Source organism: Parasteatoda tepidariorum, chromosome 1 (genome assembly GCF_043381705.1).
Source record: "Parasteatoda tepidariorum isolate YZ-2023 chromosome 1, CAS_Ptep_4.0, whole genome shotgun sequence".
Classification (NCBI taxonomy): Eukaryota; Metazoa; Arthropoda; class Arachnida; order Araneae; family Theridiidae; genus Parasteatoda; species Parasteatoda tepidariorum.
Genome location: NC_092204.1, coordinates 29429736 through 29455211, shown reverse-complemented (window position 1 = coordinate 29455211; position 25476 = coordinate 29429736). Strand labels below are relative to the sequence as shown.

Sequence of the window (25476 nt, the reverse complement as noted above, 5' to 3'; positions counted from 1 at the left end):
AAATAAAACTAAACTACGGGTCTAGTGCTATGATTATCAGTTAAACTTGTTCTTAATGCATAATTGGAAATATTTATCAGTCAATGAATCTTTTTTCTGTTAGCCATTTTGAGTCTCCACTTAGCCTGTCACAAAAAAAAAAAAAAAAAAAATTTTTTTTATTTTTTAAAAATTGTTCTATTATATAAAAGTTTTGTAATTCATATCGTACATTATCTTTAGTCTGTCCTTGGTATATTTGTGAACCATTAGTTGACTTGTAACATAATACCTACCAGCAAATGTTTTACTTTATCTTCAAGACTTTTATTCAGTCTATCAATCCTTTTCTAAAACTAGCTAGTAGCAGGGCTTAAAAGTTTATAGGAAACAATTAGCAATACCGTTTTGTAAAAAATTAAGGATGTTAGGGTGTATGCTTCTGAACTCTCACACTATTGACAAAATTAGTGGCCTTCTTAGGAAAGGTCTTAGACTCCTATTCTGTAAGTGTGATTATCCTCTAATTTGATTATGTACAATTATTAAATGCTTGTCTCTATGCTTTTCTCCTGCCATTTTATGTTTAAAAAATTAATAATAAAAATGAAAGTTTTTCTAAATAAATTTTGAAAAATGTAAATAATACAAAAAAATAATTTTTATAAGTATAATTTTTTGTTAACTTTTGTATCTTTGGCAATGGGGCACTGCCTCGTTTATACCAATGATAGCTACACCCCTGCTATTGAAAAATATTTCACTTCAAAATTGAGACCTAACTACCTTCTTCTTTACAACTCTTATGTATCTATTTTAAGAATAAATACAATTCACTAAATCCATTTATAATGATTTATATTACTCAGGAAAAATGGGATAGTGTTACCAGAGTTTGGAAAAATAACAGAAACCTAGTTCAAACTGTTAAACTTCTGCTAATTGATGAGGTATGTATGTATACATTTGCATGTATAATGTATTAGTATGTTGCAACTTTTAATGTTGTAACATAGTTTCATACATTGTGTTATGATTTGATTTTTAATATTTCTATTATAATTTTGTTTATTAAATATAGCTAATTATAAATTAAAAGTTCATCTTTAAAAAATTTTAAAAAAAATTCTTTAATTTTAAAAAAATTTATTTTAATCAAGTTAATTAGATTTTTTAATTTTTTTAAAGAAAGTTTGAAAAATCAAAAAAAATTTTACTAACTTAAAACTTGTATTAATTTTCCTACTTGATAAAAGCTGATTTTCTCAATATTAATTTATTGTAACTCGCTTGTCAGTAATTCCAGCTAGACATTGGAAACTACGGATCCTTAAGACCCTAGACTTGCAAATGTAAAAGAATTTAAAAATGAGCAATTATCATTTATAAAACGTTCTGAATCTTCAAAAATTAAAAATTTATGTGAATTAAATAAAATAAATTTTCTCTTCTGATGACGTTTCAAAAGTTAAAGCAGAACATAGGAAAAGGAGGTGAATGAAAGTCTCCATGATGAAAAAGATAAAAAATGATGTGTGACAAAAAATGTATCTTTTAGGCAATCAATAAAATCGCTACCTTTTTATCTCCTATTAATATGTGCATTTGTAAAGCTTCACTTATTGATAGAACTGATTTCAAAACATAAAAAGAGTTATATCTGAAATCAGAGTTTTTAATTAGATTGATTAGACTTTATATCAAGCAAAAACAGCAATGTTATTTAATACTCGGAATTATTTTCTCACCTACTGCTATAAATAAAAGAAAAGGAATTATAGTGTTTTTTTTTTCCATTAAAGTTTGGTTAAATTTTGCCGGCATAAATCTGCTCTCTGCATAATTAATCATTCAACATAAATTAATTTTTGCTTTGGAGAATATCCCTTCTACAATTTTTTGTGTATTTGATGCACTACAAAGTGTAAATGGGTTTCCTATTCGTACTATAAAAAACTTAATTTTAAGTACTATGTAAATGCAAAAAGACTCATAGTAAGTAGATCTACAATTATTTTTGTGCTGAAAGAAATAGTATAAGAGTGAAAAATTGTTGTCATTTTTCAGATAATATAAGGATAATAATTTAACTAACAATATTCTCAATAAATGTGAGTTGATAGCTATTATTGTTAGATTTAAATATTAGGCTTTACTCTAGTCACTTCTTTACTGACTTAATCCTGTTTCTTCTCATAAATGTATAAAATTTCTTAATAACTCATCCTAATTGAGAATTATGCAACAATTAATGTATGACAGTAATATGTTTATGCTTTGTAATGTTTATGGTTTCTTAAAATTTCTTCCTCTGAAACATTATTTAATTTAACTTATCTTACTTCAGCCATTTTTTGCCAATTACTTTGAAATGTGCTTTAAAAAAGATTTAAAATAGATCTTTTCATTCATTTCATTTTCCCTACAAAAAAGTTTTAAACCATTTGTTTTCTTATATCAGTTGCAAATTCACTAGATAGTTTTATTAATGAACTAATAACAAGTGTTGTTGTAGGTTCATTTACTGAATGAAGAAGAGAGAGGTGCCACTTTGGAAGCAGCTCTAAGCCGCATGAAAGCAATTCAAACACTTCTGATGAGGGAATCTTCAGAGAAGGCAAAAGCAGAACCTAATCTTAGATTTATTGCTGTATCTGCTACCCTCCCGAATGCAGAGGATGTAAGTTGTAATCACTGTGTCTCTTTTATAATGAAAAGGGTTTTGAAATATCGTATTCAAAATAAATTCTGCAATACAAATATGTACCTAAATATTTTCAGATCATAGATTCCCTATCTATTTTGGATCATAATCCACTTTGCTAGTCAAAAAAATTATTAATGCCCCCTTATTTTTAAAAAAAAACAAAACATTCATAAATAAGTATTGTTTAAAAAAAATCTGCTATGTCTTTTTATATTTTTAATTATGTTACTGAATATATATCTAATGACCAATCTATCTGTGTTAGAAACATATTTTATACTAATTTTGATAAAAATAACCCATGTATAAAATGTTATTTTCTTGCATAAGTATAAATTCAACAAGTAACTTTGCAGTTTGAATTTAATACTCAAATAAATATATTTTTTTAAAACTTCGTTCGAAAAACCTATCTTATATCAGATCAACTTGCCATAGATCATCTGTGTTTTTTAGCATTGCTAATACAGAGTGAATTATATTTCAAAATCTAAAAAGGTAGCAAGCTATATTTTAAAATTTAACAATAGGATATCCAAAGTTAATTATATCATAACATTTTGAATTTTTAAAAAGCCCATAAATTATGCAAATAAATTAACTTAATAATATAATCAAAATTTCTATATACGATTTAAAAATAAGAGAAAAATATATGTACTCTGAAGTTCTCAAATAATAAATTTCTGACTTTACGACTTACTTATTTAAGTTAAAGCAGCTTTTTTAGGTGAAATTTTGGATATCTGTAGGGGCACAAATTCAAATTCATGGCACTCATACAAACTTAAAGTGGGTATTACTCTTATCATCGTTAAAAGCATTTTTATTTTAAAGATAAACAGTTTCAAAAACTAATAATACTAAAATTATTATACATTATACTGAGTTAGAAAGATAAATAAATTTTCAATGCCAAACCAGTCATTTTATAAGTTTTTATGTATACTTATACCATTCATAGTTTGTTTTTGATCATAAAATACTTCATATTCTAAAAAAAAAATTGTAATCTTGCTAGCGCCTTTCTAAAAGTCTTCCCTTTCTCACTGGAGGCGTTAGCACCCGCATTGGCCATGTTAGATTGCGTGTAGTGTGATAAAAAATAATTAGTATCTTTATTGTAAGAGAGATAAGAACTTAAAATGTAATTTAATTTTTTTTCAAACAAGAGTATTTCAAATTATTTGCTTTAAAGTTTCAACATTTTTGTAACAAAGGAAAGTAAGTCTTTCTCATATGAGTAATTAAGTTAAATACACTTCAAATATATGCTAATTGTGGAACATTTTTAAGCTGCGTGCAATTTTAGAGTTGAATGTTTTTTCCTCCTTTTTTTTGGTAGATTTGAATGTGCAGTAATCACTCCAAGTGGTAAAATAATAAAAGAAAAAGTTATATATCCTTTTTATATCCTTTTAATTCATTAAAATGTTCGAAGAGGATTTCAAAGAAAGAAAACATTCTGGAATATATGAAAGGATTCAAACAATATTCAAGATTTTTACTTGTACAAATTTATTAATCATGTGAATTATGTGTGATCTTTGTTAACTTATTTCACATCTTTAGGTTTGTGAATGGTTGAGTCTTCCCAACAGAAAAGGAGAATATTACAAGTAATGTTTTCATGCATTTACTTTAAATTTGAATACTGCTCATTGTATAACTAAATGTTATTTATACTTTATTAAAACTATGAGAAAAATATAAAAATCTGTTTAGAAAGATTGTGCAGTAAAAATGTTTTTTACAAATCATTATTATAAATGTTGATGGTAGTTATGCTTCAAATGTTGATAAACGTTTAAAATTTGTTCAGTCAACCCTCAATATAGCCTCCCATGGTGAGCCTAACGGCAAGAAAAATCTATGATTCATCTACCACTATATTTACGTCAGCACTTAGCAATATTTTACCTTATCACTGTGGTTACATCAGTAAAATTCGTATCAATCAGTCCAAGCCGGGATTTGAACCTGTGATGCCTTATTGGGAGGCAAACGCTCTATCCCCTGAGTCACCACGGCTCTCAGTAACTGTGTCCGAATGAACAGTTCAGGTTAGATGGTCTTATTAGGGTTTAGATCAGAGGTGTCAAACTCAATTTTGCAGAGGGCCATATATTAAATTTAGAATATGTAGGCGGGCCAGATGCAAATAAAAAAAAATGTACTGAATTATTATAAAATTTGATTTATCTAATTATATAGTTTATAATATATGGTTGTTAAAAATCATATCAAAGTTATAAAAGATGGTAATTATTTTGAGCTCGAGGATCCAGATACCTTACTTCTCTTGTTTTTGACAAGCTCATTGATGTCCGGTTTCATATTTGATATAATTATTTTAAGAATTGATTGGAGATGTTCATTCCTAAGTCTTGCGCGATGTTTGTTCTTATTTATTTTCATGACGGAAAACATCTGCTCGCATAAATAGGTGCTACTAAACATGCACAGAATGCGTGCTGTATGCTTTTTTAATTCCGGGTAGTTATCCAAACTCTTGAAATATTTTGTATAAAATGTAAGAGCGTTAACCTCTTTAAATTTTTCTTTCAAAATACTGTCCCATTGAAGATTTATCAACTCCATTTGCAAATGAACTGGTGCCTGTGAAGCTTCAAAATTGAATGGATTGTTGAAAATTGGGAATTCCGTTTCATTCATTTTGTGGAAGTCTTCAAAACGATTGTTGAATTCCGTGATCAGATTTTGCAGAAGTTGAGAATATTGATCCAATTTTTTTTAGTTCACTGTGCCAAATGATTTTAAATGAGGGAAATGATCCAAAGTTTGATTTTTTACCTGATTTTTCCACAGCCTCAACTTTGTTTCAAAGGCTAGAATACATGAATACATTTGAGTGACAATCAGATTTTTACCCTGTAACTTTACATTCAGCTCAGTCAAGTGTTAATTCATATCTACCAAAAAGGCACAATCAATCCACCAGTCATTATTGTCATAATCAATTGAGATGCCATTTTCTAACATGAAAGCTTGAATGGGATCACGTAATGGAAAAAATCTTTCTAAAACTACTCCTCGACTGAGCCAACGAAATTCAGTGAAATAAGGGACATCAAAAACATTTTCGTCCAAATCTTGTAAAAACTGCCTGAACTGTCGGCGATTTAGTCCTCTGCTCCTTATAAAATTTACTATTTTAATTATAAGTTTCATGACGTGGTCCATTTTTAAAGGTTTGGATGCCAATGATTCCTGATGAATTATACAGGGAAATCCCACAAAATTCCCTGATGTTTTCTGTTTCAATTTAGTTACAACAGCCGAATGTTTGCCAGCCATGGCAGGAGCGCCATCCGTAGTTGTGCTGCTAAGTATATTCCATTCGAAGATTCCGCTTGTTGCTAAGAGATGGCGTTACTGTCTATCTCTCTCGCTTGTCTAGGCATGCACTGCCCTTGAAATTACTTATAAATGCAGGGTGCACATTTTAAAACTTCCGTAGAGGAATCGAGTGAAGTCTATAAAAGCTCTAAAAAAACACAATTCTTCTTTCTGTGACGCATTGCGATCGCGGACCGTATCTTTGACATGACTGGTTTAGATATTACTGGTTCTATGGAATAGCAAACATGATTTCATGTATTGGCTATTATAACCAATGGGTTGAAGTAAGAGGAATATGGGCTGCAAATTGAAAAGCAAAGAAAGAATACCTTTTTCTGAGAGAGACAAGGGCTCCGGCAGAATAATATAAAAGGGGGTGCAACCGTCTAACAAACTAAACCCCCCCCCCATTTTTCTTTTTTTTTAAAATATTCTGTTATTACGCTTTTTTTTTGTTATTACATATACTTTCATCTATTAATTTTTTTTCAAGATTCAGGTATAGAACAAAATAATAGGAACACCTGTGAAAAAATGAAAATATTTTATTAATAAGGAGTTTGGCCTGAATGACAGCTTGCATTCCACGTGGGATTGACAAATAAAGGTCTTGAGCAAAAGTTCATTGGAATTTGCAGCCATTTCTCTTGCAGGGCTGTCTCGAGTTGAGAGAGTGTGCGTGGAGGAGGAAACCGAGCATAGACTTTTTTTCTCCAAAAAAACCCGCAAAGGCTCAATGATATTGAAATCAGGGGACTGAGGACACCACGTTAGATGGTCCACTTCATAATTATGCTCATTTAACGATGTTTGAACACAGCGAGACATGTGAACAGGGGCGTTGTCATCTTGGAACACAGGAAGCTCTCCCGGAAAGAGAGTATGAAGCATATGGTGAAGATGATCTGCAAGAATGCTTCGGTAATGGTCCCCTTTGACCACCCCCTAGAGACAACGAGAGACCCCTATCCACAGGCAGAAATAGTGCCCCACACCATCACTGAACCACCTCCATGTTTCACGGTTGGAACCAGGCAGTCAACATGAAATGCTTCTGCCGGCATTCGTCACACGAACACACGTCCGGTGGTCTGGAATAGTGCAAAAGAGGATTCATCAGACCAGATGACTTGTTGCCATTGCAGTTGTGTACATTGTAGGTGGTCTTGGCACCACTGTAGTCTCTTCAAAGAATTCCGCGCTGAAACTAACAGCTTTGGAATAGCTACTCTGCCATGATTGTTAGCAGCATGCAACTCCCGTTGAATAGTTTTCATGGATACAGGGTTCTGAAGGTGGGTATTCATCTCGGATGTTATTACCGGTAGTGTTGTCTTGCGTTTTCGAGTGACTATCCTCTTCAACACCCGTCTATCACGGTCTGATAACTTCAACTTCCTGCCGCTGTTGTGCCTCGCCGAAGACACCTTACCCAACTTTGTGTATGCCGACAGAGTCCTTGATTCAGTGGTCTTTGAAACACCTACAAGGTTCGCTGTTCTGGACACGGACGCTCCAGCCAGGCGAGCTCCGACTATCATGCCTCTTTTTAGGTCAGACATAATATCGTTTTGCTAGAAATAGATTTTTCTCTTGCAAATCTCACACTGCCAAATGCTAGACAGATACCTTGCCTTTCATCACCACTAGGTGGCACATTCTTGCGACCCCCGCTTATTGGACGGTCGAGAACGACTCCATTCTTTCAGAGATGCTCCTATTATTTTTTCCTATACCTGTGCATTTCTTCATTGCTAACAAGATATTTTAAAAAAATTACGAATTTACGTGATCTGAAATGTGGATGAATAGAGAAAATTCTTATGAATCCCTCGAATACATCGATTTAGATATTGAGGCCACACCGTTTTATCCTGCTGTAGCGGACGCAATCAAAATTGGCCTAACTCTTCAAGCTACTACGTGCACTATTGAATGCACATATAGTACAATGCGATGCATGGAATCGGTACTACAATGTCTCACGAGAGATTAAACAGTTTGTGCATGCTCAGTGTGCATAAGAAAAAAATCAAAGATGACTCAGAATTCATTGAAAATATTATAAACAGATTTGGACAGCTAACAAGACTATTACAATTCTTGTTTGATTAAACAATTTTTAATTGTTATGTATCAATAATTGCTTAACTATTTGCTTTTGAATAAAAATATTTTTAATAAAAAATTTTTCATACTCTTTAATTGTTTAAAAAAAAGCCAGAGGGGTGCAAGTGCACCCCCTTGCACCCCGCTGCCGGCGCCCTTGGAAAGAGATATTATAATAAATATTGCTTTTAAACTGTTTATGGCCTTCGAATGAGTGTTGACTTGTCTTATACAGGGATGAGATTTTTCCGCTTTTTAGCGGATTTCCGCTTTTTTCGCGTTTGTCTCTCGAGTTTCAGCCTTATTATCCAAAAACTCCGATTCTCTAAAATTTTCGAGTTTTCTTATAAATATTCCGCTTTCTCTGAAAATTCAGTCGTTAAAATAAAATAATTATTTGTTTCTGATTTTCAAATATAAACAGAAAATTCAAACTACGTTGCTGCCAACCCTTCCGCATTTTTACTTATTTTAGCGGTTTTCTCCGCTTTTACGTGCGGACAAAAAGATTTTCTGCATTTTTACCCGTTCGCTTGATAGCTCGTATTTTCGTAATCCAGACGTCGCTGCATTTTAATATCAAACATCGATTTTCATATTAACCTGATTTAAAAGTTGCGATTCTACGCGATTTCAATATCGTACATTGCAATTCTCATTTACGAGATTTAAAAATCCATTATCGCGATTTGTATTTACGCTTTTTTTAAAATCTATGTAGCTATTCGTATTCACTCGAGTTTAAAATCCAATGTCGTGATTCGTTTTTGCGGTTGTAACATCAAACATCGATTTTCGTATTTACACGTGATTTAAAAATTAGGCTTTGGATTCGTATTCACGCGATTTAGAAATTATGCATCGTGATTCGTATTTACGCGATCTGAAAATTACGCATCATGATTTGTATTTTTACATTTTTGAAATCCAATTTTGAGTTTCAAATTCACGTGATTTCAAAGTTCAATATCGTGATTCATATTCTTGCGATTTTAAAATCCAAGATCGCTATTTGTATTCTCTTGATTTTAAAATCCAAGATCGCGATTCTTGTAAGAAGTAAATTTTTTTTCTTGAATTAGTTACTATAAGGCATTTTTTCTATCAAGGATTATTGGTATATATAGGCATTACAACATCAGCGAAACTGGATGAGAATATGTTACTGATATTTTTGCTATAAATCACGTAAGATTTACTCGCGTCAAAATTCAGCTTTTTTGCCTTTTGGCCAATCTCATCCCTGCTTATAATGATAGTAGAAAATTAAGTATGTAAAAACATGTTAAAAATAGAATATTTATTTTTAAAAAAATTAACAAGCACTGTCCTACTTTTTTTCAAAGTATATACGAAGAATGTATTTAAGCATACATCACAGCTGTTTTCAAAGTAAATAATTTATCAAAAAGAGATTGGGAATTTTACTCTTTTGAAACTTCATTTTAACATAATTTCAATGAAATGTGTCTATAAAACAATCACTTTATGCCGATACACTTTCATACTGACACCAAGTTTTTCTATAATAATATTTCTTGATTATCTTGCTCAAATTCAAGTATGTTTGTCTAGCAAAAAACTTCAGCCTGCCAAAAAAAACATTTTTTTCTGAGATTAGGCAATACGACTAGTTTGACTTATTTAACAAATTAAATTCTACTGTTTTTATAAAAATAAGAAAAATAAAAAGATTTTAAGATCTCTTTAACTTATGATAGGAAATTAAGATTTATTCTACTTATGATAGGAAAAATTACTTACTCAAACACACATCTCTTTGCTGCAACTCAGCATAATTACTTGTTCAATATTTTAAATTTGTATTATTTTTCAAACAGAGTGAATTAAGAAAGAGTTAATAAAAATGTAACAGATAAAAAAAAATAATTCCAAATTATTACATATCTATTAGAAATATGTGCAGTACACCAACTTCATGAGAAAATGCACTGTAATAAACTGCCACACTTCATGCAATTTTTTAACTTTCTTGTAAAATATAATTCATTTCTTTTTAATATTTGAAGTATTGATAGTTCTGTTTGAAAGTAGATGAGTAATAAAGCAAGTTAATGTGCTAACACTTGAGTAGCTTTAAGTATCTTGAAATATTTTTCACCTATAAAAAATTTTGTTTAGAATCTCTGCACAATTGCATAAAATATACCAAACATTATTTTGTTTATTTTTTATCAATATTTTTATATTACACTGAGTAATGAACTATATAGATTTAAAATTGTGTTTTATGCAAAGATGTTTTTATTGCATGAAACACAATGTTAAATGTATTTTCTACAATATGTTAAGTAAAATGAAAATGTAATTTTTAAATATGAACAAACATATTTTCAGCTTTCACGAAGATCTGAGGCCTGTGCAATTGAAAAAAGTTGTCGTCGGTTATCCGTGCAGCGATACTCAATCTGAGTTCCGCTTTGATCTCATGCTGTCCTACAAGTTGAACAACGTTATTCAGACTTACTCTGAAGCAAAGCCAACTTTAGTGGTAATTTCTTCTTTAACATTTTATGGTGTGCTATTTCCATAAGCATTCCTATTCAATCAAAGATGCATCTACTGAATGAGTACAATGAGAAATTCTATGTTGCATTAGAAAATCATATTTCTTTTTTGGATTATTCTACATTTTATTCTATATAAAATTTCTATTAATAAGTTTGTGTGTTTATATATTAATTTGAAACTTATTTTATAACTGCAGAGTTCTCCTTAGGAATTAAAAAAAGTTAGAGGATTAATAATACCTTATGTGTTTAAAAAATTAATTTGTTTTAAACATTAAAGTAATAAATACACAAGTGGGCGACCTTTGTGCTAAAATACAAACTAAGGTAGACAACGTTAAAGAGCACAAAAATATTATTAAAAGCAGACAGCTGTTTCGGATGCTCAAAGGGCATCCAAAACAGCTATATTCTCTATATTCTATTATTCTCTATAGAATTTAAACGCTCATCTATTGCCCAACATTGTTGGGACACTAATCATAATTTTGATTTTTCTTCTTCTAAAGTTATTCAAAATTGTTCTTCAATTTTTGATTTAGATTTTTATGAGTCCTATAATATTTTCAAAAATTCCAAACTGTTGGTCAATGACCTATCCAGCGTTCCTTATCTTTCTCCTGTTTGGAAATCTATGATTAAACCTAACTAACCCCCCCCCCACACACACCTTTTTGTTCCTTGCTTCCCATTCGTCGTCATCCTTTCACCCTTCCCTCCTATTGGCCGTTGCTCTAATCCCCTTGTGACGTCACCTTTCTCTATATATTTACCCTATTTTCTCTCATTTCTTTCTGTTGCACTGATGAAGGTTGCCCTTTGAGCATCCGAAACAGCTGTCTGCTTTTAATAATATTTTTGTGCTCTTTAACGTTGTCTACCTTAGTTTGTATTAAAGTAATAGCCTGTTTGTTTATATATTTACATTTGGACTTTCTTGAAACTGAAATTAAAACCCTTTTTTTTTTTTAATTTAATATTCTTCCATTCAGTCCCACATAAAAGTTGTCATTGCATCAGTTGCCAAAAAAATTGTAATTGATAAAACAAATTATGTTTATATTGTTCTTTTGCTTTATTTACTTTTGACAAAATATTAAGGATTGGTTTGTTAAGCCATGCATTTTTTATGTAAAGAATTTTTTGTTGCTCATTGAAATGTTAGAATCTTTCAGTTCTTACTTCATGAAACATTACAAAATCAAAATATGTAAATTTTACAAGACAATGAAAACACCTGAATAACTTTTTATCTAATAATTGAAATATCAAATGATAATAAGAAAATTTTTAGTTTGAGGTGTAGACCTATAAGCAATAGATTTTCATAATCGTCAAACTCAGTTCTTTTATTCTCAACATATGAAAGACAAAAGCAATATCTAGAAAAAAAGGCCCCAATAGTTAGAGCACGAAATTGGTTCTATAGTTCCTGAGCAATAAATATTTTTTAAATAAGTCACATTTTAATTTTTAGAGAACTATTTGTCTCACCGTGTTCAAATTTTGATTTTGTCATTTAAAATAACATAATTTAGAGTGATTTTTAAAAGATGGCACTGTTTTAAGAGAGATGTTGCTGTTTTGGAAAGATGGTAAGTTTGAATATTTTTAGTTAAATCGAAAAAACTTTGGTTTTTAACTTCAATTATAAATATGAGCATTTGTTTTGCTAGTATTAATTATGGGAAACATTTTAAAATTTCAAACAAGTTTTAAGGCCTAAAAATTAACCATAGGTGGTCACAAGGTACATTTTTTACCGTTTTTAAAACTATTCAAAAATTAAAATTTTCTTATTTTTGTAAAAATACACATTTTCATAGTGTTTATACCTATTTAAAAATTGGAATTCTAAGATAATTTTTAATCTAGCCAAGTTATGTTGAAAATGATCAATTATGTTACTGTTCCACTAATCTTAATGCTTCTGAAGCTTTGACTTTTCCTTCAATTGCCTACCAGAAAAGAGAACTCATCTGATTTGTCGCACAATGCCCTTCTTTTACCCTCAAAATTTGTGAATGGGAGGAAACACGTGACTGTTGACACTCTGATGTTTGGAAGGAAGAGAGATGAGGAAATGTAACAGTAGGCTTGCTCTATTTAGTTATTATTTCTCAGTTCAATGACAAGTAGTGCCTATTACCAAAATTAATGAAGCATCTTTGGTGTCAATAATAACATGGCGATTTTTTTTACATTTTTCTTAAGCGAATTAGTGCCATTTCTCTATTAATTTTGCTTCATAGTATATAATTTATATAGAGTGTGTAATTTTTTTTTTTGTTTCAGTCACAGTAATTATTACCCAAATCAATTAAGCATCATTGGAGGCAATAGTAGTTTTGACATTTTTATGCAGTTCTTAAATGGATTAGTACCTTTTCTACAACAATATTGCTTTTCACAAAGCTTATTTTCAATTTCAATCAGTAATTATTACCAAAATTAAACATCCTCATCATCAATAATAATATGCCATATTTTTATATTTTTCCTATCTCTAATATTTTGTACTATCTCTCTATTAGTTTTATATTTTAACACAGATATTTTTTTAATTAAATTATTGCCAAGTAAAAAATTTAAGCAAGCATCATTTGCATCAATAAAGGTATGACGATTATTTACGTTTCTCTGATTACATATTAGTATTGTGTTGTATTAGTACTATGTGCTTCGTCGATTTTGCTTTTCAATGCATAACTTAGTATTTTTTTCATTTTTATGCTGCTTTTAAATGCTTAGTTTTAAAGTATTTAGTTTTATCTAAACTTCTTTTTAATGCTTAACTATAAACTAAATAAGCATGTGGTTTCAAATAACTTTATAAATACAAATTTAATGATTTAATGTATTTAATGATCATGTTAATCATTGAGTTTAACTGACATAATGATTTAAAAATGATTAAATATTAAAAAACTTGTATAAAACTACCTTTTTAATTAGAGTTATTAGCTAGCAAATATCATTGATGTTATCTTTAAAATATTTGCTAAAAGGAAAATCATTTGTAGTGTCATATTTATCAATGGTGAGTTCCAAGCCAATGAAAAAATTCCATTTTTCGACAGCTCTACATAACAAAACTAATTGAAAATTTTGAACGAATTTTAGAATCGAAGGTAAAATTTACCTCTCCAAATTTCAGGATGATAAGACAAATGGTTCTGAAGTTATAAGAGAGACACATACACGTACAGACAGGCAGACAAACACTTCATTTTATTATAGATATTTAACTCAAACAATGATACACGAGAATAAAATATTTTCGTTTTTAACGCGGTTTTAAAGTCATTATCGTTCTTTAGTTTTCCAAAGAAACAGATTTCTATGAACTTTAAAACTTTTCTTTGAATAAGTTTAAGCAACAAATTATATTAACTTCGATTAGATTTGATAACTTACTTTTCTTTAAGAAAAATTTATTGCATCCCACATATGTTTGAATGTCTTAAGTGTGATTTTATGAATATGTCGGCTATTTGCATAATCATTTTCAAAACTTGTTTGCCACAAAAGAGAGGGGGGGACTACAATTTTTATACACAGTATAGCTACCTTAATTATGCTAATGTTAAGTTGTACTTTTTTTTCTTTTCATAGTTTTGTGCTACAAGAAAAAGTGTTGTGCAGACTGCTTTAATTTTGTCAAAGGCCACCAGTTTTGTGTTCAGCTCTTTGCATAAACAGAAATTGATTGAAGCTGCGGGAAACATCAATGACACTAAACTCAGAGGTATGCTTCTTCTTCACAGCACAATAGCTTCTATTTTCATGGAAAATTGCAATGGAAACCCTATTATAAAGAGATATTGAATTAATTGAATGTTTAAAAGAATGTTTATATATTATATTATATGATAAGTGCATAATATCTAATTATATAATTACATTATAATGATACATTTTGAGATAAAAAAATATTTAATCACCATTTTATAATTAATAAATGGTAAATAAGTCATATTTTTTATTTGAAAAGTTAGATTTACTTTTGTTATAAATTTTATACAAAACTATGTTAAATGAATGTATGTAATTAAAATAAGGATTACAAAATAACTATTAAAAATTCTAAAGCAATAGTAACCATTCCTAGGAATTCAGACATACCGGTACAAAAATAGTAAATTGGAACTCAACTTTACAAGGTGTTAACTGTTCAATGTCTTATAGAATTTTTATTATTACTACTGTGATACAACCAAAAGTACCATTTTTTATTTATGTGGTAGTTGTCCCCAGACATATAAAGCACATGAGGGAATTGTGCGATTAAAGCATTTTAATTTGTGCTGTTAATCTTTATGGGGCAAATGTTTAAGAAATACCTTTTAGCATTATTGGCTTAATATAACTTTTTACTGAAATATGCCCTTGCTAATAAAATTTTATAATTTTTATATTAATTAAAAATCAATTATTTAATTTGAAAAATATTCTAAAACAAGTTTATTGATGAAGTTAACTGAGAAAAATTAAAAGTTTAAAATTTTATCTTAATAGAATTGAAAGCTAAGTCTGTGAAACATTGTAACACAATAAAAAAATTTAAAAACTGTTAATTGAATAATTTTTAATTTTGATGCAACTGTTTAAAGAAATATGATTCTGAACCAGTGCTAGGTGAATAAAGTAAACAGGGAGGAGTAACGCTGTAATAATAATTCTTATGTTTTTCAGATTGTATTTTAAAAGGAATAGGATTTCACCATGCTGGTTTGAGTGTTTCAGACCGAAGAATAATTGAAGAATTTTTCTTGATGTGCCAAATTCAAGTGATAAGTAAGTTTTCTGTATCATCTTGTGCATCTGTATCTTTTCTATTTAGATGTATTTTGCTCTGAGCAAGGTTATTAGGTGTATTTTGCTCTCTTTGTTTTGTCTGTTCAATCTACAGAATTATCAGGACTATGCATAATAATAGATGGATAAAGAAGAAGAAATTTCATCTAATATGTAGGGGCCCACTTTTAGTAAAAAAGGGTCCCGAAGTTTGGAAGTTCTGAGTCTTAAGACTTATTATTTCTAAAGTCTAATGAATCACTGCAGATCGTGTATCAAATAGTATTTCCTAGTAAGCAATTTCAAACCTCTGAGTGTTAGTTCTGGCTTTTTTGAACTATTAGCAAGCTTTCCTGTATCAAAAATCCGGTTTCTCTGATCCTATTTTGTGGCAGAATAGCACATAACATGGAAATTTTGGTACAATTTTACCCAAGAGCTCAACACTTGGAGGGTTAATAATAACCCTTTTTTTTTTAAAAAAAAAACATGTTTTTTTCATTGCAGTTTCCACGAGTACATTATCAATGGGAGTGAATTTCCCTGCTCACTTGGTCATCATAAAATCAACCAATCAGTATGCAGGTGGTTGCTACAAAGAATACTCTGACACACAAATATTGCAGATGATTGGTAGAGCTGGAAGACCACAGGTGAATATCTTACATCATCTCATTCTTTTATGGTTGAGGAAGTGAAGGATTTTTAGTTTATAGTTTCACTTGAATGTAAAGAATTGTAATTATTATAGGTTACTTTGATGTCTGGCTTTTTAAATAAGTTGTGATTGGGGCAGTTCAGGTTTAAGAAAAAGCATTCCTTATTGACTTACGTATAAAGAATAGTCTACAGATCAAATGCAAATATGGCATATCTGCTTGTCTGAAAATACTCTTTATAAAAAAAAAAAAAAATTTTATACTTGAGGAGGGGATATAACAACGCTAAAATACTAACCACAATTTCTTCATTTAAAATGAATAGCAACTTCATTATTTTTGAAAAATAGTTATCATAAATAATATCAGTTGAGTTCCAAAAATGTATTAAAAAATTGTTCATTAAAAGAAAGATCTCTTATTTTGCTAGAATATTTCCAATCATTACTCCTTATCTTACTATGGATGTTGAATGAAATTATCATAACTTTCAAGATGATATTGAATTTTAATTTGTATTAAATTATTATTGAACATAAGGTTAGAAAATAGTTATAAAAATTCTATTGTTTTGTCTTTTTAAAAGCTGTTTCATTTAGATAGGTGTATTGGTCATAAAATTTTAAAAAAGACGCAATTTCATTTTCAATTGCTCTTGAATTATTATTTATGATTTTTTATTATACATATTAAAATTTTTTTTTTTTGGGGGGGGGGGGGGGGGCNTTTGCTTGTTCAAGGGGTCAAAAATTAATGTCTATTTTTTTTATAATTAAATGTAAGTATTTGGTTTATTTTGCTCTATATTGGGGGTGTATAAAAATTTGAGAGTTGACCTATGACCATGGAAATTTTATATGTTTTATACATTTTTTGATGTATTGGCAAAACTGACTCAATTTTCCTTAATACTATTAATAAATCCACTTATGAGGCAGCGAAATAATAATAATAATTAAGACAGTGAAATAATTTCACTACCTGAGAATTAATAATTCATTTCCAAGTATGACAGTATGTAATAAATAGATTAAAAGTTTAAAGTGATTCTTTTACAAAATTTTTAATTTTTATATAAAGCAATTTCAAATGTTTTTAATTTTAAATACTTTTTAAAAATTAATGGTGTGTATATAAGTACAAAATAATCTAATTGGATGTTAGTTGATATTGTTAAACTGAAAGAGTGAATATTTTCTTTTCTTTTTAGTTTGACTTTTCAGCAACAGCCGTTATAATGACCAAGTCTTCTTTAAAGGTACAATAACTTTTTATACAACACACAGTAAAAATAGTTCTTGTATATGATGTAATAAAAGCTAAAAGAGATTACTCAATTACAAGAATTAAGTAAACTCTAATGTTCATAAAAAATTTCATTATATAGGATTTGGGCAATTCCATGGTGTAGGATGTAAACATTTCAATAAATTTAATTCTAAAAAAAAACGCTTCCAATGGTTAAAATATATAAAACCAATCAAATTATTATTTTCTTTTTTTAGTATTTATCCATGTAAAGTGCTCAAAAAATAAACACCACCCTGAATAACTTTTGATCTAATGATAAGATCTTCACACCCTAATGCTCAATCTTAATGGTTCACAAAGTGACTTCAAATATGCTAATTAACTAGTGCAGACGATATTTTAAGTTACGAAATCAGATTCAAAAATGACCTTGAATAAACATACCATTTTTTTAAATATAGATTTGGATTTCTGACCCCCCAAATTATTTGAAAAATATTGCCACCATAGTTTTGTCAGGAGAGCAATCCTAAGTTTGTATCCCGTAATGCAATTCTACTTTTTGTGTATTTTGCTATATCTCGACAACTTTTTAAGTAAATTGAGAAAAATTTGCACAATTCATTAGTTTCTCATTTCTTTGAAATGGAAGGGGAAAGAAGGAAGGAAGAAATTATTTAAAAATATTAATGGCTTATAACCAAGATAAAAAAAAAAAAACAACCAAGATGTGCTTTTCTATTAGATTTAAATTTTCTGTGCCCTACTATAAGGCTCAAAGTGAACTGTTCAAAAGAAATTCAGACTTAAATAACCTCAATGCAAAATTAATTTTATCAAAAATTAAATTTTTTTAAAGTTAATAATGAAGTTTTATCTGTATTATACACTTTAAATAAAGTTTTATTAAAAATACTCATTACTTGATCATTATTTTATTGTACTTTTTTTTAAAGCGGACACAATAAAAGAAAAAGTTGGGTTTTCTTTACTAATTAAATGCGTGTTTGATGATCTAATTCTAATCATGTATGTTATTCTAATCATTAAGTGTGCTCTTGACATTTTAAAATGGAAATAAAGTTTTCTTATTTAACATAGCTTAATGAATTTCTTTTGGCCTGCCTACTTAAAATGAAGAAAAAAACTTTCATATCAACTGAATAATTTAGTAGACCAACACGATAAATGAGATGTATTAAAAGTAGATAAAGGCTTTAAAAACTGTAAATATTTTCATATAAATCATAGTTTCTTTTTGCTTCAGGAAAAATATGAATCTATAGTTAGTGGTAAACAGCTTGTGGAGAGCAAGTAAGATTATTCATTTCTTCCTTATATAGTGACAAATAGAAAAGTTAATACAATGTTGCAATACAAATTAATTACATTATTTGTTGGAATATATAGTCTAAGTTTTTTATTTATAAAAACTCGTCTCTGGCAAAAATGGCATTAGTACTTCATTATGTGTTAATTTTCATTTCTTTCATCTGTAGATGGCTTTATTAAATTCTTATCATCATTGCAACAGCATGAATATTTTTGTAATAAAATGTCTTTTTATACAGGGTTATATATCATCAAATCATCTTATAGCCAACTTATATAGCCAATATTTACATAAAAATGCTTTAAACTTTTAAATATTTGAATTCCAAAATTCATTTTAAAATAAATTCTAAAAATAAAAAGGCTTTTGTTCATAGAATAAATGTTATGGAGAAAAAATAAATACTTAATGAAAATTTATGAGTAATAAATTAATATATGGATATAAATGAAATGGGTGTAGAAATGAAATAGTACATAAATGGTAATATAATGGTAGCGGTGACTAAAATGATAATTTTATTTACAAAATTTGCATCTTTAATCCATAATAAAAACATATGATTAATCTCAAGTAGAATAATTATACATTTTCATAAAGTAGAATTAGTCTAAAACAATTATAAGTTAAACTATCGTATTTTAAAAATTTCTCAACAGAAAAGGCTTACTCCAATTGAATTACTAATAGTTTATAGACTTCTTCAGAACCCTAAAAAATAGCACAAAAATAAAATTAGTGAAAAATATACATCACAGTGTGAATAAAAAGAAATATTTATTGAAATGGTACCTTTATGCACTTTTGGTCCGAAATACGTTAATTTAAAACTATCCTACAACAAACAATTATTAATTGTTCAAAATAAGATTTAACATTTAATTGGGAACATGCTTTTAACTTTAGAGCATTTATATTTAGTGAATTAAAAAAGGTTTAAGGACGTTTAGCATTAAACAGTTTTATTAAAGCATTTTTTAAACAATACCATAAACAGTAAAAAATTCAGGTTCTACTTTTCGAATTTTGTTTGTTGTAATAATGTGTATTAAAATTTATAAATAACACACAGAAATGCATAGTGTTAATTACCTAAAATTGATCATTTAAAAAAACATTTCGGTTTAAAATAAAATATGCACAAATAAAATTAAATATGACGATAAACTCTCGGTATTGCAATAATATCATTTAAAAATATTTGCTTGTTCAAAACCATGTGAAGTGCATAGCAGCTAAAAAAATAGTTGCAAAGTCATTTGAATTTATAATGAAATGTGCCAAATAAAGTATGTCAAAAAGTGATTGTTTAAATGTGCAAATCAAAATCTGAATGTCATAATAACACTGTTTAAAAACATTTGTATTTTCAATACCATGAAGAAATGCATAGCAGCCAAAAAAAAAAGCTGAAAAGTCATTTGGGTTTACAATAAAATGTGCACAAATAAAGCATTTCAAAAAGTGATTATTTAAATGCTCAAGTTGAAATTTATGTGTCTTAATAAAAACATGGAAACTCATGGTAACCATTGATAAAAAGATTGAAAAGCCACTCATATTTACAATAGAATCTGCATAAATCAAGCTTGTCAGAAAGAGATAATTCAAATGAGTGATTTAAAATTTCCAATTTTTATTCTTTTTTTTTTTTAAAGTTATAATAATTTTTTTATCATCTTCAGATGCTGTCATGGGCCATAGATTGAGCACCACTGGAGAATGTCATTACTAAAATTACTATTTATAAAATTGTTGGCGAAATATTCTGTGCATTTCTAGATGGATTATTTTTAAATTTTCTGAAAACTAAAGAAAAATCTATGTCTATATTTAATGTTAAAGATATTCGGCATGTCATAGTTTGTGAGAGTCGATCAATATATTTTTCCAGATCTTTAATTAAAAGTTTGACTTTTTTATGTATCTATTCATCTGAAAGTTTTACCAACATGCTATATAGTTTCAATTTAAGTTTAAAAACTAAATGCCACATTATTGAAGCAAAAGATTTCTTGTATGCTATGACCATTTTAATGGGGTACATCTCTGTGAAACTTTTGATGAGTATAATAATTTTTTTATGGAATTTAATACTAGCCACATGTGAGATATCTAATAATTTCAATAATCTACTTATCTACTAATTTTAATTATTAAATATTTAATTAATATCTAATAATTTGTATTTTTTACAGTTTACATAAACACATTGTTGAACACTTAAATGCAGAAATTGTCCTTGGAACTATAACAGATGTTTCTATAGCCATGGAATGGTTAAGAGCCACCTATCTGTATCAGAGAGTTTTTAAGAACCCTAAATATTATGGTAGGTTTTATTTGCACACAAATAAATAGAATTAGTACAGGAGTAAGCCTAGCATTCCGAACATGTCTAGCTAGTCTCGCAAAATGTTGAGACAAAATTTTAACTAAATATCTTGTCACATTTAGGATGTAAATTTTCTATTTACTTTAGGGTACAAACAAATACAGTAAAAATAGAGTTCCTCATTTAGGTTATAAGCAAATGCAGAGTTTAATTTTGTTTTCTGAACGTCAAAAAAAAATCATCAAAGAGATTATAAAGAGCGCAACCAGAAGCGTTTATGAAATTTAAATTTTTAGACTAAAAATTTGGACGTTGTGAAAAGAGATAAATGAAAAACAAAATGAGTGGGTGTGTAGTGGGGGGATAGAATATCTTGTATGTTAAATACAAAAATTCTTAAAGAATTTTTTAAAAAAAAAGTTAAGTTATTTCCATTTAAAATTTTAGATGGAGTTGAGTGAGGTATATAGGGGATTCTTTTAGGCCTGGCCATGAATAAAATTCGTTCTCAAACTAATCACGTAGTTTCTGTTACAATCATACAGATTTTTAAAATGTTGTAGGTTGTAGGCGTAGTAGTAGTTTACAAGTTGGTAAAATATTGAGTAACTGATATGTTTTGGTTAAATTCTGTAATTTTTCAGTAAGAATATTGTAAGTTTTTCTGAGTTCTTTTATGTTAGTTATGTTGTTCTCATCTTAAACTAATAATCATGATAAAAAGGGAAAAACTTACCCATGCATATAATAAAGTTAGAAAAATTTTATTGTTCGATACTGAAGTTTTATCAAGATGATTCTTAATTTGGTTATCTAGATATTAGCATGAATTTTAAGTTTCGATCAATTACTCCCAACTATTTTATCATATAAGGTTTCTAATTTCTTACGGCAACAGTTTATGTCTCTTATGCAAGTATTTCAACAATAAGTAATATTATTATCAATCTCATTCTTATTAGTAAATTTTTACACAAAAAATCATAAATGTTGATAACAATATCTAATTATCAAAAACAAATCAGGGGTTTTGTAAAAATAATTTTTTATTTCATGGCCAAACCAGTCTTTTTCACCACGAAATCAAATTACATCTTCCCTTTTTTGGTTTTCAAAAATTTTTGTGGGTGTTTTTTTTTTTTTTTTTTTTTTTTTTTTTTTTTTTTTTTGTTNGTTTTTTTTTTTTTTTTTTTTTTTTTTAATTTTCCTAAATATTTATAAACATTATCCACAAAGCATTTCTGTCATTTCTCTTTATTTTATCAGTTAAATTCTCATATTTTATTAATTAAACACAAACTCAATAATTTCAGGTAAATGAGTAAAATTAAGTTTTTAAACTATTATTTATATGAGAACAACATGAATAAAACAATTTTCTAAGACATATTCCCTTACACTCAACTTTTACGTCTGTTTTAGTTGCTTTGAAGCATTTGATGTGAAAAAAAATTTTAAGAATTGTAGAAATTATTATGCATTTATTTTATTTTCAAATTTCAGTTTATTTAATTTCATGTCATTTCAGGTATGAATATGGAGTTATCAAAAGAAAAAATTGAAAAAAAGTTACTAGGTTTGCATTAAATTAGTATTGAATTTTTCATTTTTCTCTTTTTAAAAAATTAAAATGTCACTAACTTCTGGGAAATCACGAAATTATGAGGCCTCAAAGGACTGCTTTTCCTGTGCAATTAAAAATTAAATTGTGCAAATCATTTAGGCTGTTATAATTTGTTGTTGCAATTATAATTTGTTGTTGCAATTTTTGTTTAAGTTTGAGTGCTAATTCTTAAAAGTCAAGATGTTTTGTGAAAAAATATTAGTACTAACAATTTTAAGAAAGTCAATTAATGAAAATTGAAAATTCTGTCTGCTGACCGGCCTGTGTAGGAGTCAGGGAACTGGCCTTGCATCAGAAAGGTTCTGGATTCAAATCCCGGGTACATAGATTTTCTTTCATTCTCTGTGCTATCTGTCCTTAGAGTGGAAGCAACGTTGGCCTACCTAATATGGTGCCCCTGAAAGACTGGCCAACAATTCTGCCCTTCAGATGCCTGTATGATGAAAGGTCACTCTCCAGGTATGCATTGGGAAAAAATGTATATATATATAGTTGTAACCATGAAAAATAGTAAATCAAGTAAATATTTATTTTAGCAGGGTAAATATACTAAATTGAATGTTGCTAAAATCTTTAATTAAAAAATAGACATATTTTCAGCAAAATTAAAAAGTCCATGCAATTTTCCTAATGTGCAGTAATATCTGATAGAAACCCCCCACGGAAAATGTTGCTGAAATTTTTGCTTATGATTGTGTAGGCCGCACCGCCACACGCTGCTCTTCCATTTTCAGTAATGATAGTTAAGCACAAAAAATCAAAGCAAATTTTTGGCATTGGCGTATCTCAAACAAAAGGCTGATCCAGAACTCAAAAACATTCGAATATAAAACTCACAAACCTAAAATCTCATGTGAAACTTCAAAAGAATTAATCTTATGGTGTAAAAAGAAAATTGAAACTGTTAATTGGCTGCAGGTGAACGGAGTGAAATGTCCAATGCCGATCATGCAACACTAATGACTTCAGCAATAAGAGTGACTAGATAAGAGTTCTCTCTATCAGCCCCTCATCCACTCCTAGAACAATCTCTCACAAGTGTAAACTTGAATTTACACTCTGGCTTTCTTTCTTTGCTTTGCCTACTTTTTAATCCAGAACACAAAAAAATTAAATCACAAATCGCCCAAAAAATAAAATCACTGTATAGGACGCAAATCATAATAATTTTTAAATGCTGATAGGCTGCAGTTTATCTACCTAAAATTACTGTATTTGAATCTATGACACAAGACAGTACTTTTAAATTGTTGAACGTTGGCAAAATATTATAAAGGAGGTATTGTGCATCCTTTAGAAGCAAATATGCAAGTTTAAAACACGATTTGTAATTACTCTAAAAAAATGCTCTTAGTATTTAGATACTAAGATAAATCATTTCAGCTGTTAAAACAAATTAATATTAATGTCAATTCTTAACTTGCTATTGCTTACATTATCTATTCATTCAGTACAAAAGCATTAGTAACTTAAATTCTGATATTCTTGAACCTATATGATCTCAAAACAACTTCCCTTTTCTTTTTTTAAAAAAAATTCATTATTTGAATAATGCTATAAATCCTTTAAACAAAAAATGTAGAAAAAAGTTTTTATTATTTTACTTGTTTTATTGTTTTGCCTCAGTAAATTTGTTTTTGTTTTTTTATTTCATGAATAGCAGTACCACTGGCATGAATCAGTTGTGATGAACAAAAAATTTTTAATTAAAAATTTATTTTTTGCTATCTACTTTGTGTGCATTATTAGAAGTGTACAAATGTCATAATGCCTAAAAAAAATTATTCTTTTCCATTTTAAACTCTAACAGTCAATCTTAATAACTAACTAAATCTGTGTCGTAATTAATTTGGTATGTATCTAATCAATATAATTTACTAAGTCCTAATTTAGTATGATGCACCATCGAAATCCAAAAAGTGACCAGAAAAAAATAAACTGATTACAAACTGCAAACAAAACAGAGCCGGAATATCATCTGTATCTATTTTGATCTTATTGTTGATGCCTCTGCAGTTCCATTTTAAGCTGAAAATGAATAGTATCAATTTCAATAGACAGTCACCATTTTCTGTTCTTGTGTTCATTGTCATATTGAGCTAGTTTGTTTCTCAAACAACATAATGTATGTTCATCAACCATATTTTTTGTGATGCAGTATTCATCTCCAACTTACTGCAGCTGTCACATTAAAGAGTATGCTATCTTTTCACAGAACCTGAATTCCTTTTTACTTAATTTATGTTGCAGCGTTCGAAAACTAACTTTAGTTTAAGGATAAAATATTGTTTTCTTATGCCTAAGAAATCTGTTTCTTATATTTTTGCTGACTGTTTCTCATTATGGTTAATTAAACTTGTAGAGCCATTTTGAAATCTGAGTTTATAAAATCAAAATTTTTCCCCTCACAGATATGTGCCTGATTGAGTTGAATGGATTAAGAAAGTATAAATTAATTTTCATGGACAATGACAGCTTTAATGTTGAACCAACTGGTAAGTTAATTTTTTTACTTCATTCTATACCACGTAATGTATGAGATATGATAGATTAGATTTTCTTTAAATTGCAGATGCTGGTCGTTTAATGGCAAGATATTATCTCTCTTTTGAGACGATGAAATTATTTTGCTCTCTCTCTGGAAAAGAAAACTTACCTGATCTGGTATTTGTTTTCCCTTTTTTGGGGGGGGGGATGAACACATTTCTTCTGATTTACATATTTTAAGACAAGAATAAGCCACCCACATATGTTATATATCGATTTAAATATTGTGGTTATGCTTTTT

The 25476-nt window shown here is 28.7% G+C and overlaps 1 protein-coding gene across 6 annotated transcripts in view; it reads left to right on the top strand.

Annotated features, from left to right (window-relative positions):
* Positions 1–25476, top strand: part of LOC107444333 (probable ATP-dependent DNA helicase HFM1) — a 63362-nt gene that overhangs the window by 8448 nt on the left and 29438 nt on the right. For 4 of the 6 annotated variants that reach the window (XM_071178102.1, XM_043051261.2, XM_043051263.2 and 1 more), the window contains 13 exons: positions 849–929; positions 2495–2659; positions 4259–4305; positions 10517–10670; positions 14305–14437; positions 15385–15486; positions 15994–16139; positions 17356–17403; positions 18664–18710; positions 20928–21061; positions 22593–22640; positions 25100–25183; positions 25261–25352. In XM_071178102.1, coding sequence (XP_071034203.1) covers positions 849–929; positions 2495–2659; positions 4259–4305; positions 10517–10670; positions 14305–14437; positions 15385–15486; positions 15994–16139; positions 17356–17403; positions 18664–18710; positions 20928–21061; positions 22593–22640; positions 25100–25183; positions 25261–25352 — 1281 coding nt within the window. The remainder of the gene's footprint in view (positions 1–848; positions 930–2494; positions 2660–4258; positions 4306–10516; positions 10671–14304; positions 14438–15384; positions 15487–15993; positions 16140–17355; positions 17404–18663; positions 18711–20927; positions 21062–22592; positions 22641–25099; positions 25184–25260; positions 25353–25476) is intronic. The other 2 variants (XM_071178100.1, XM_043051264.2) reach the window with 2 other exon arrangements.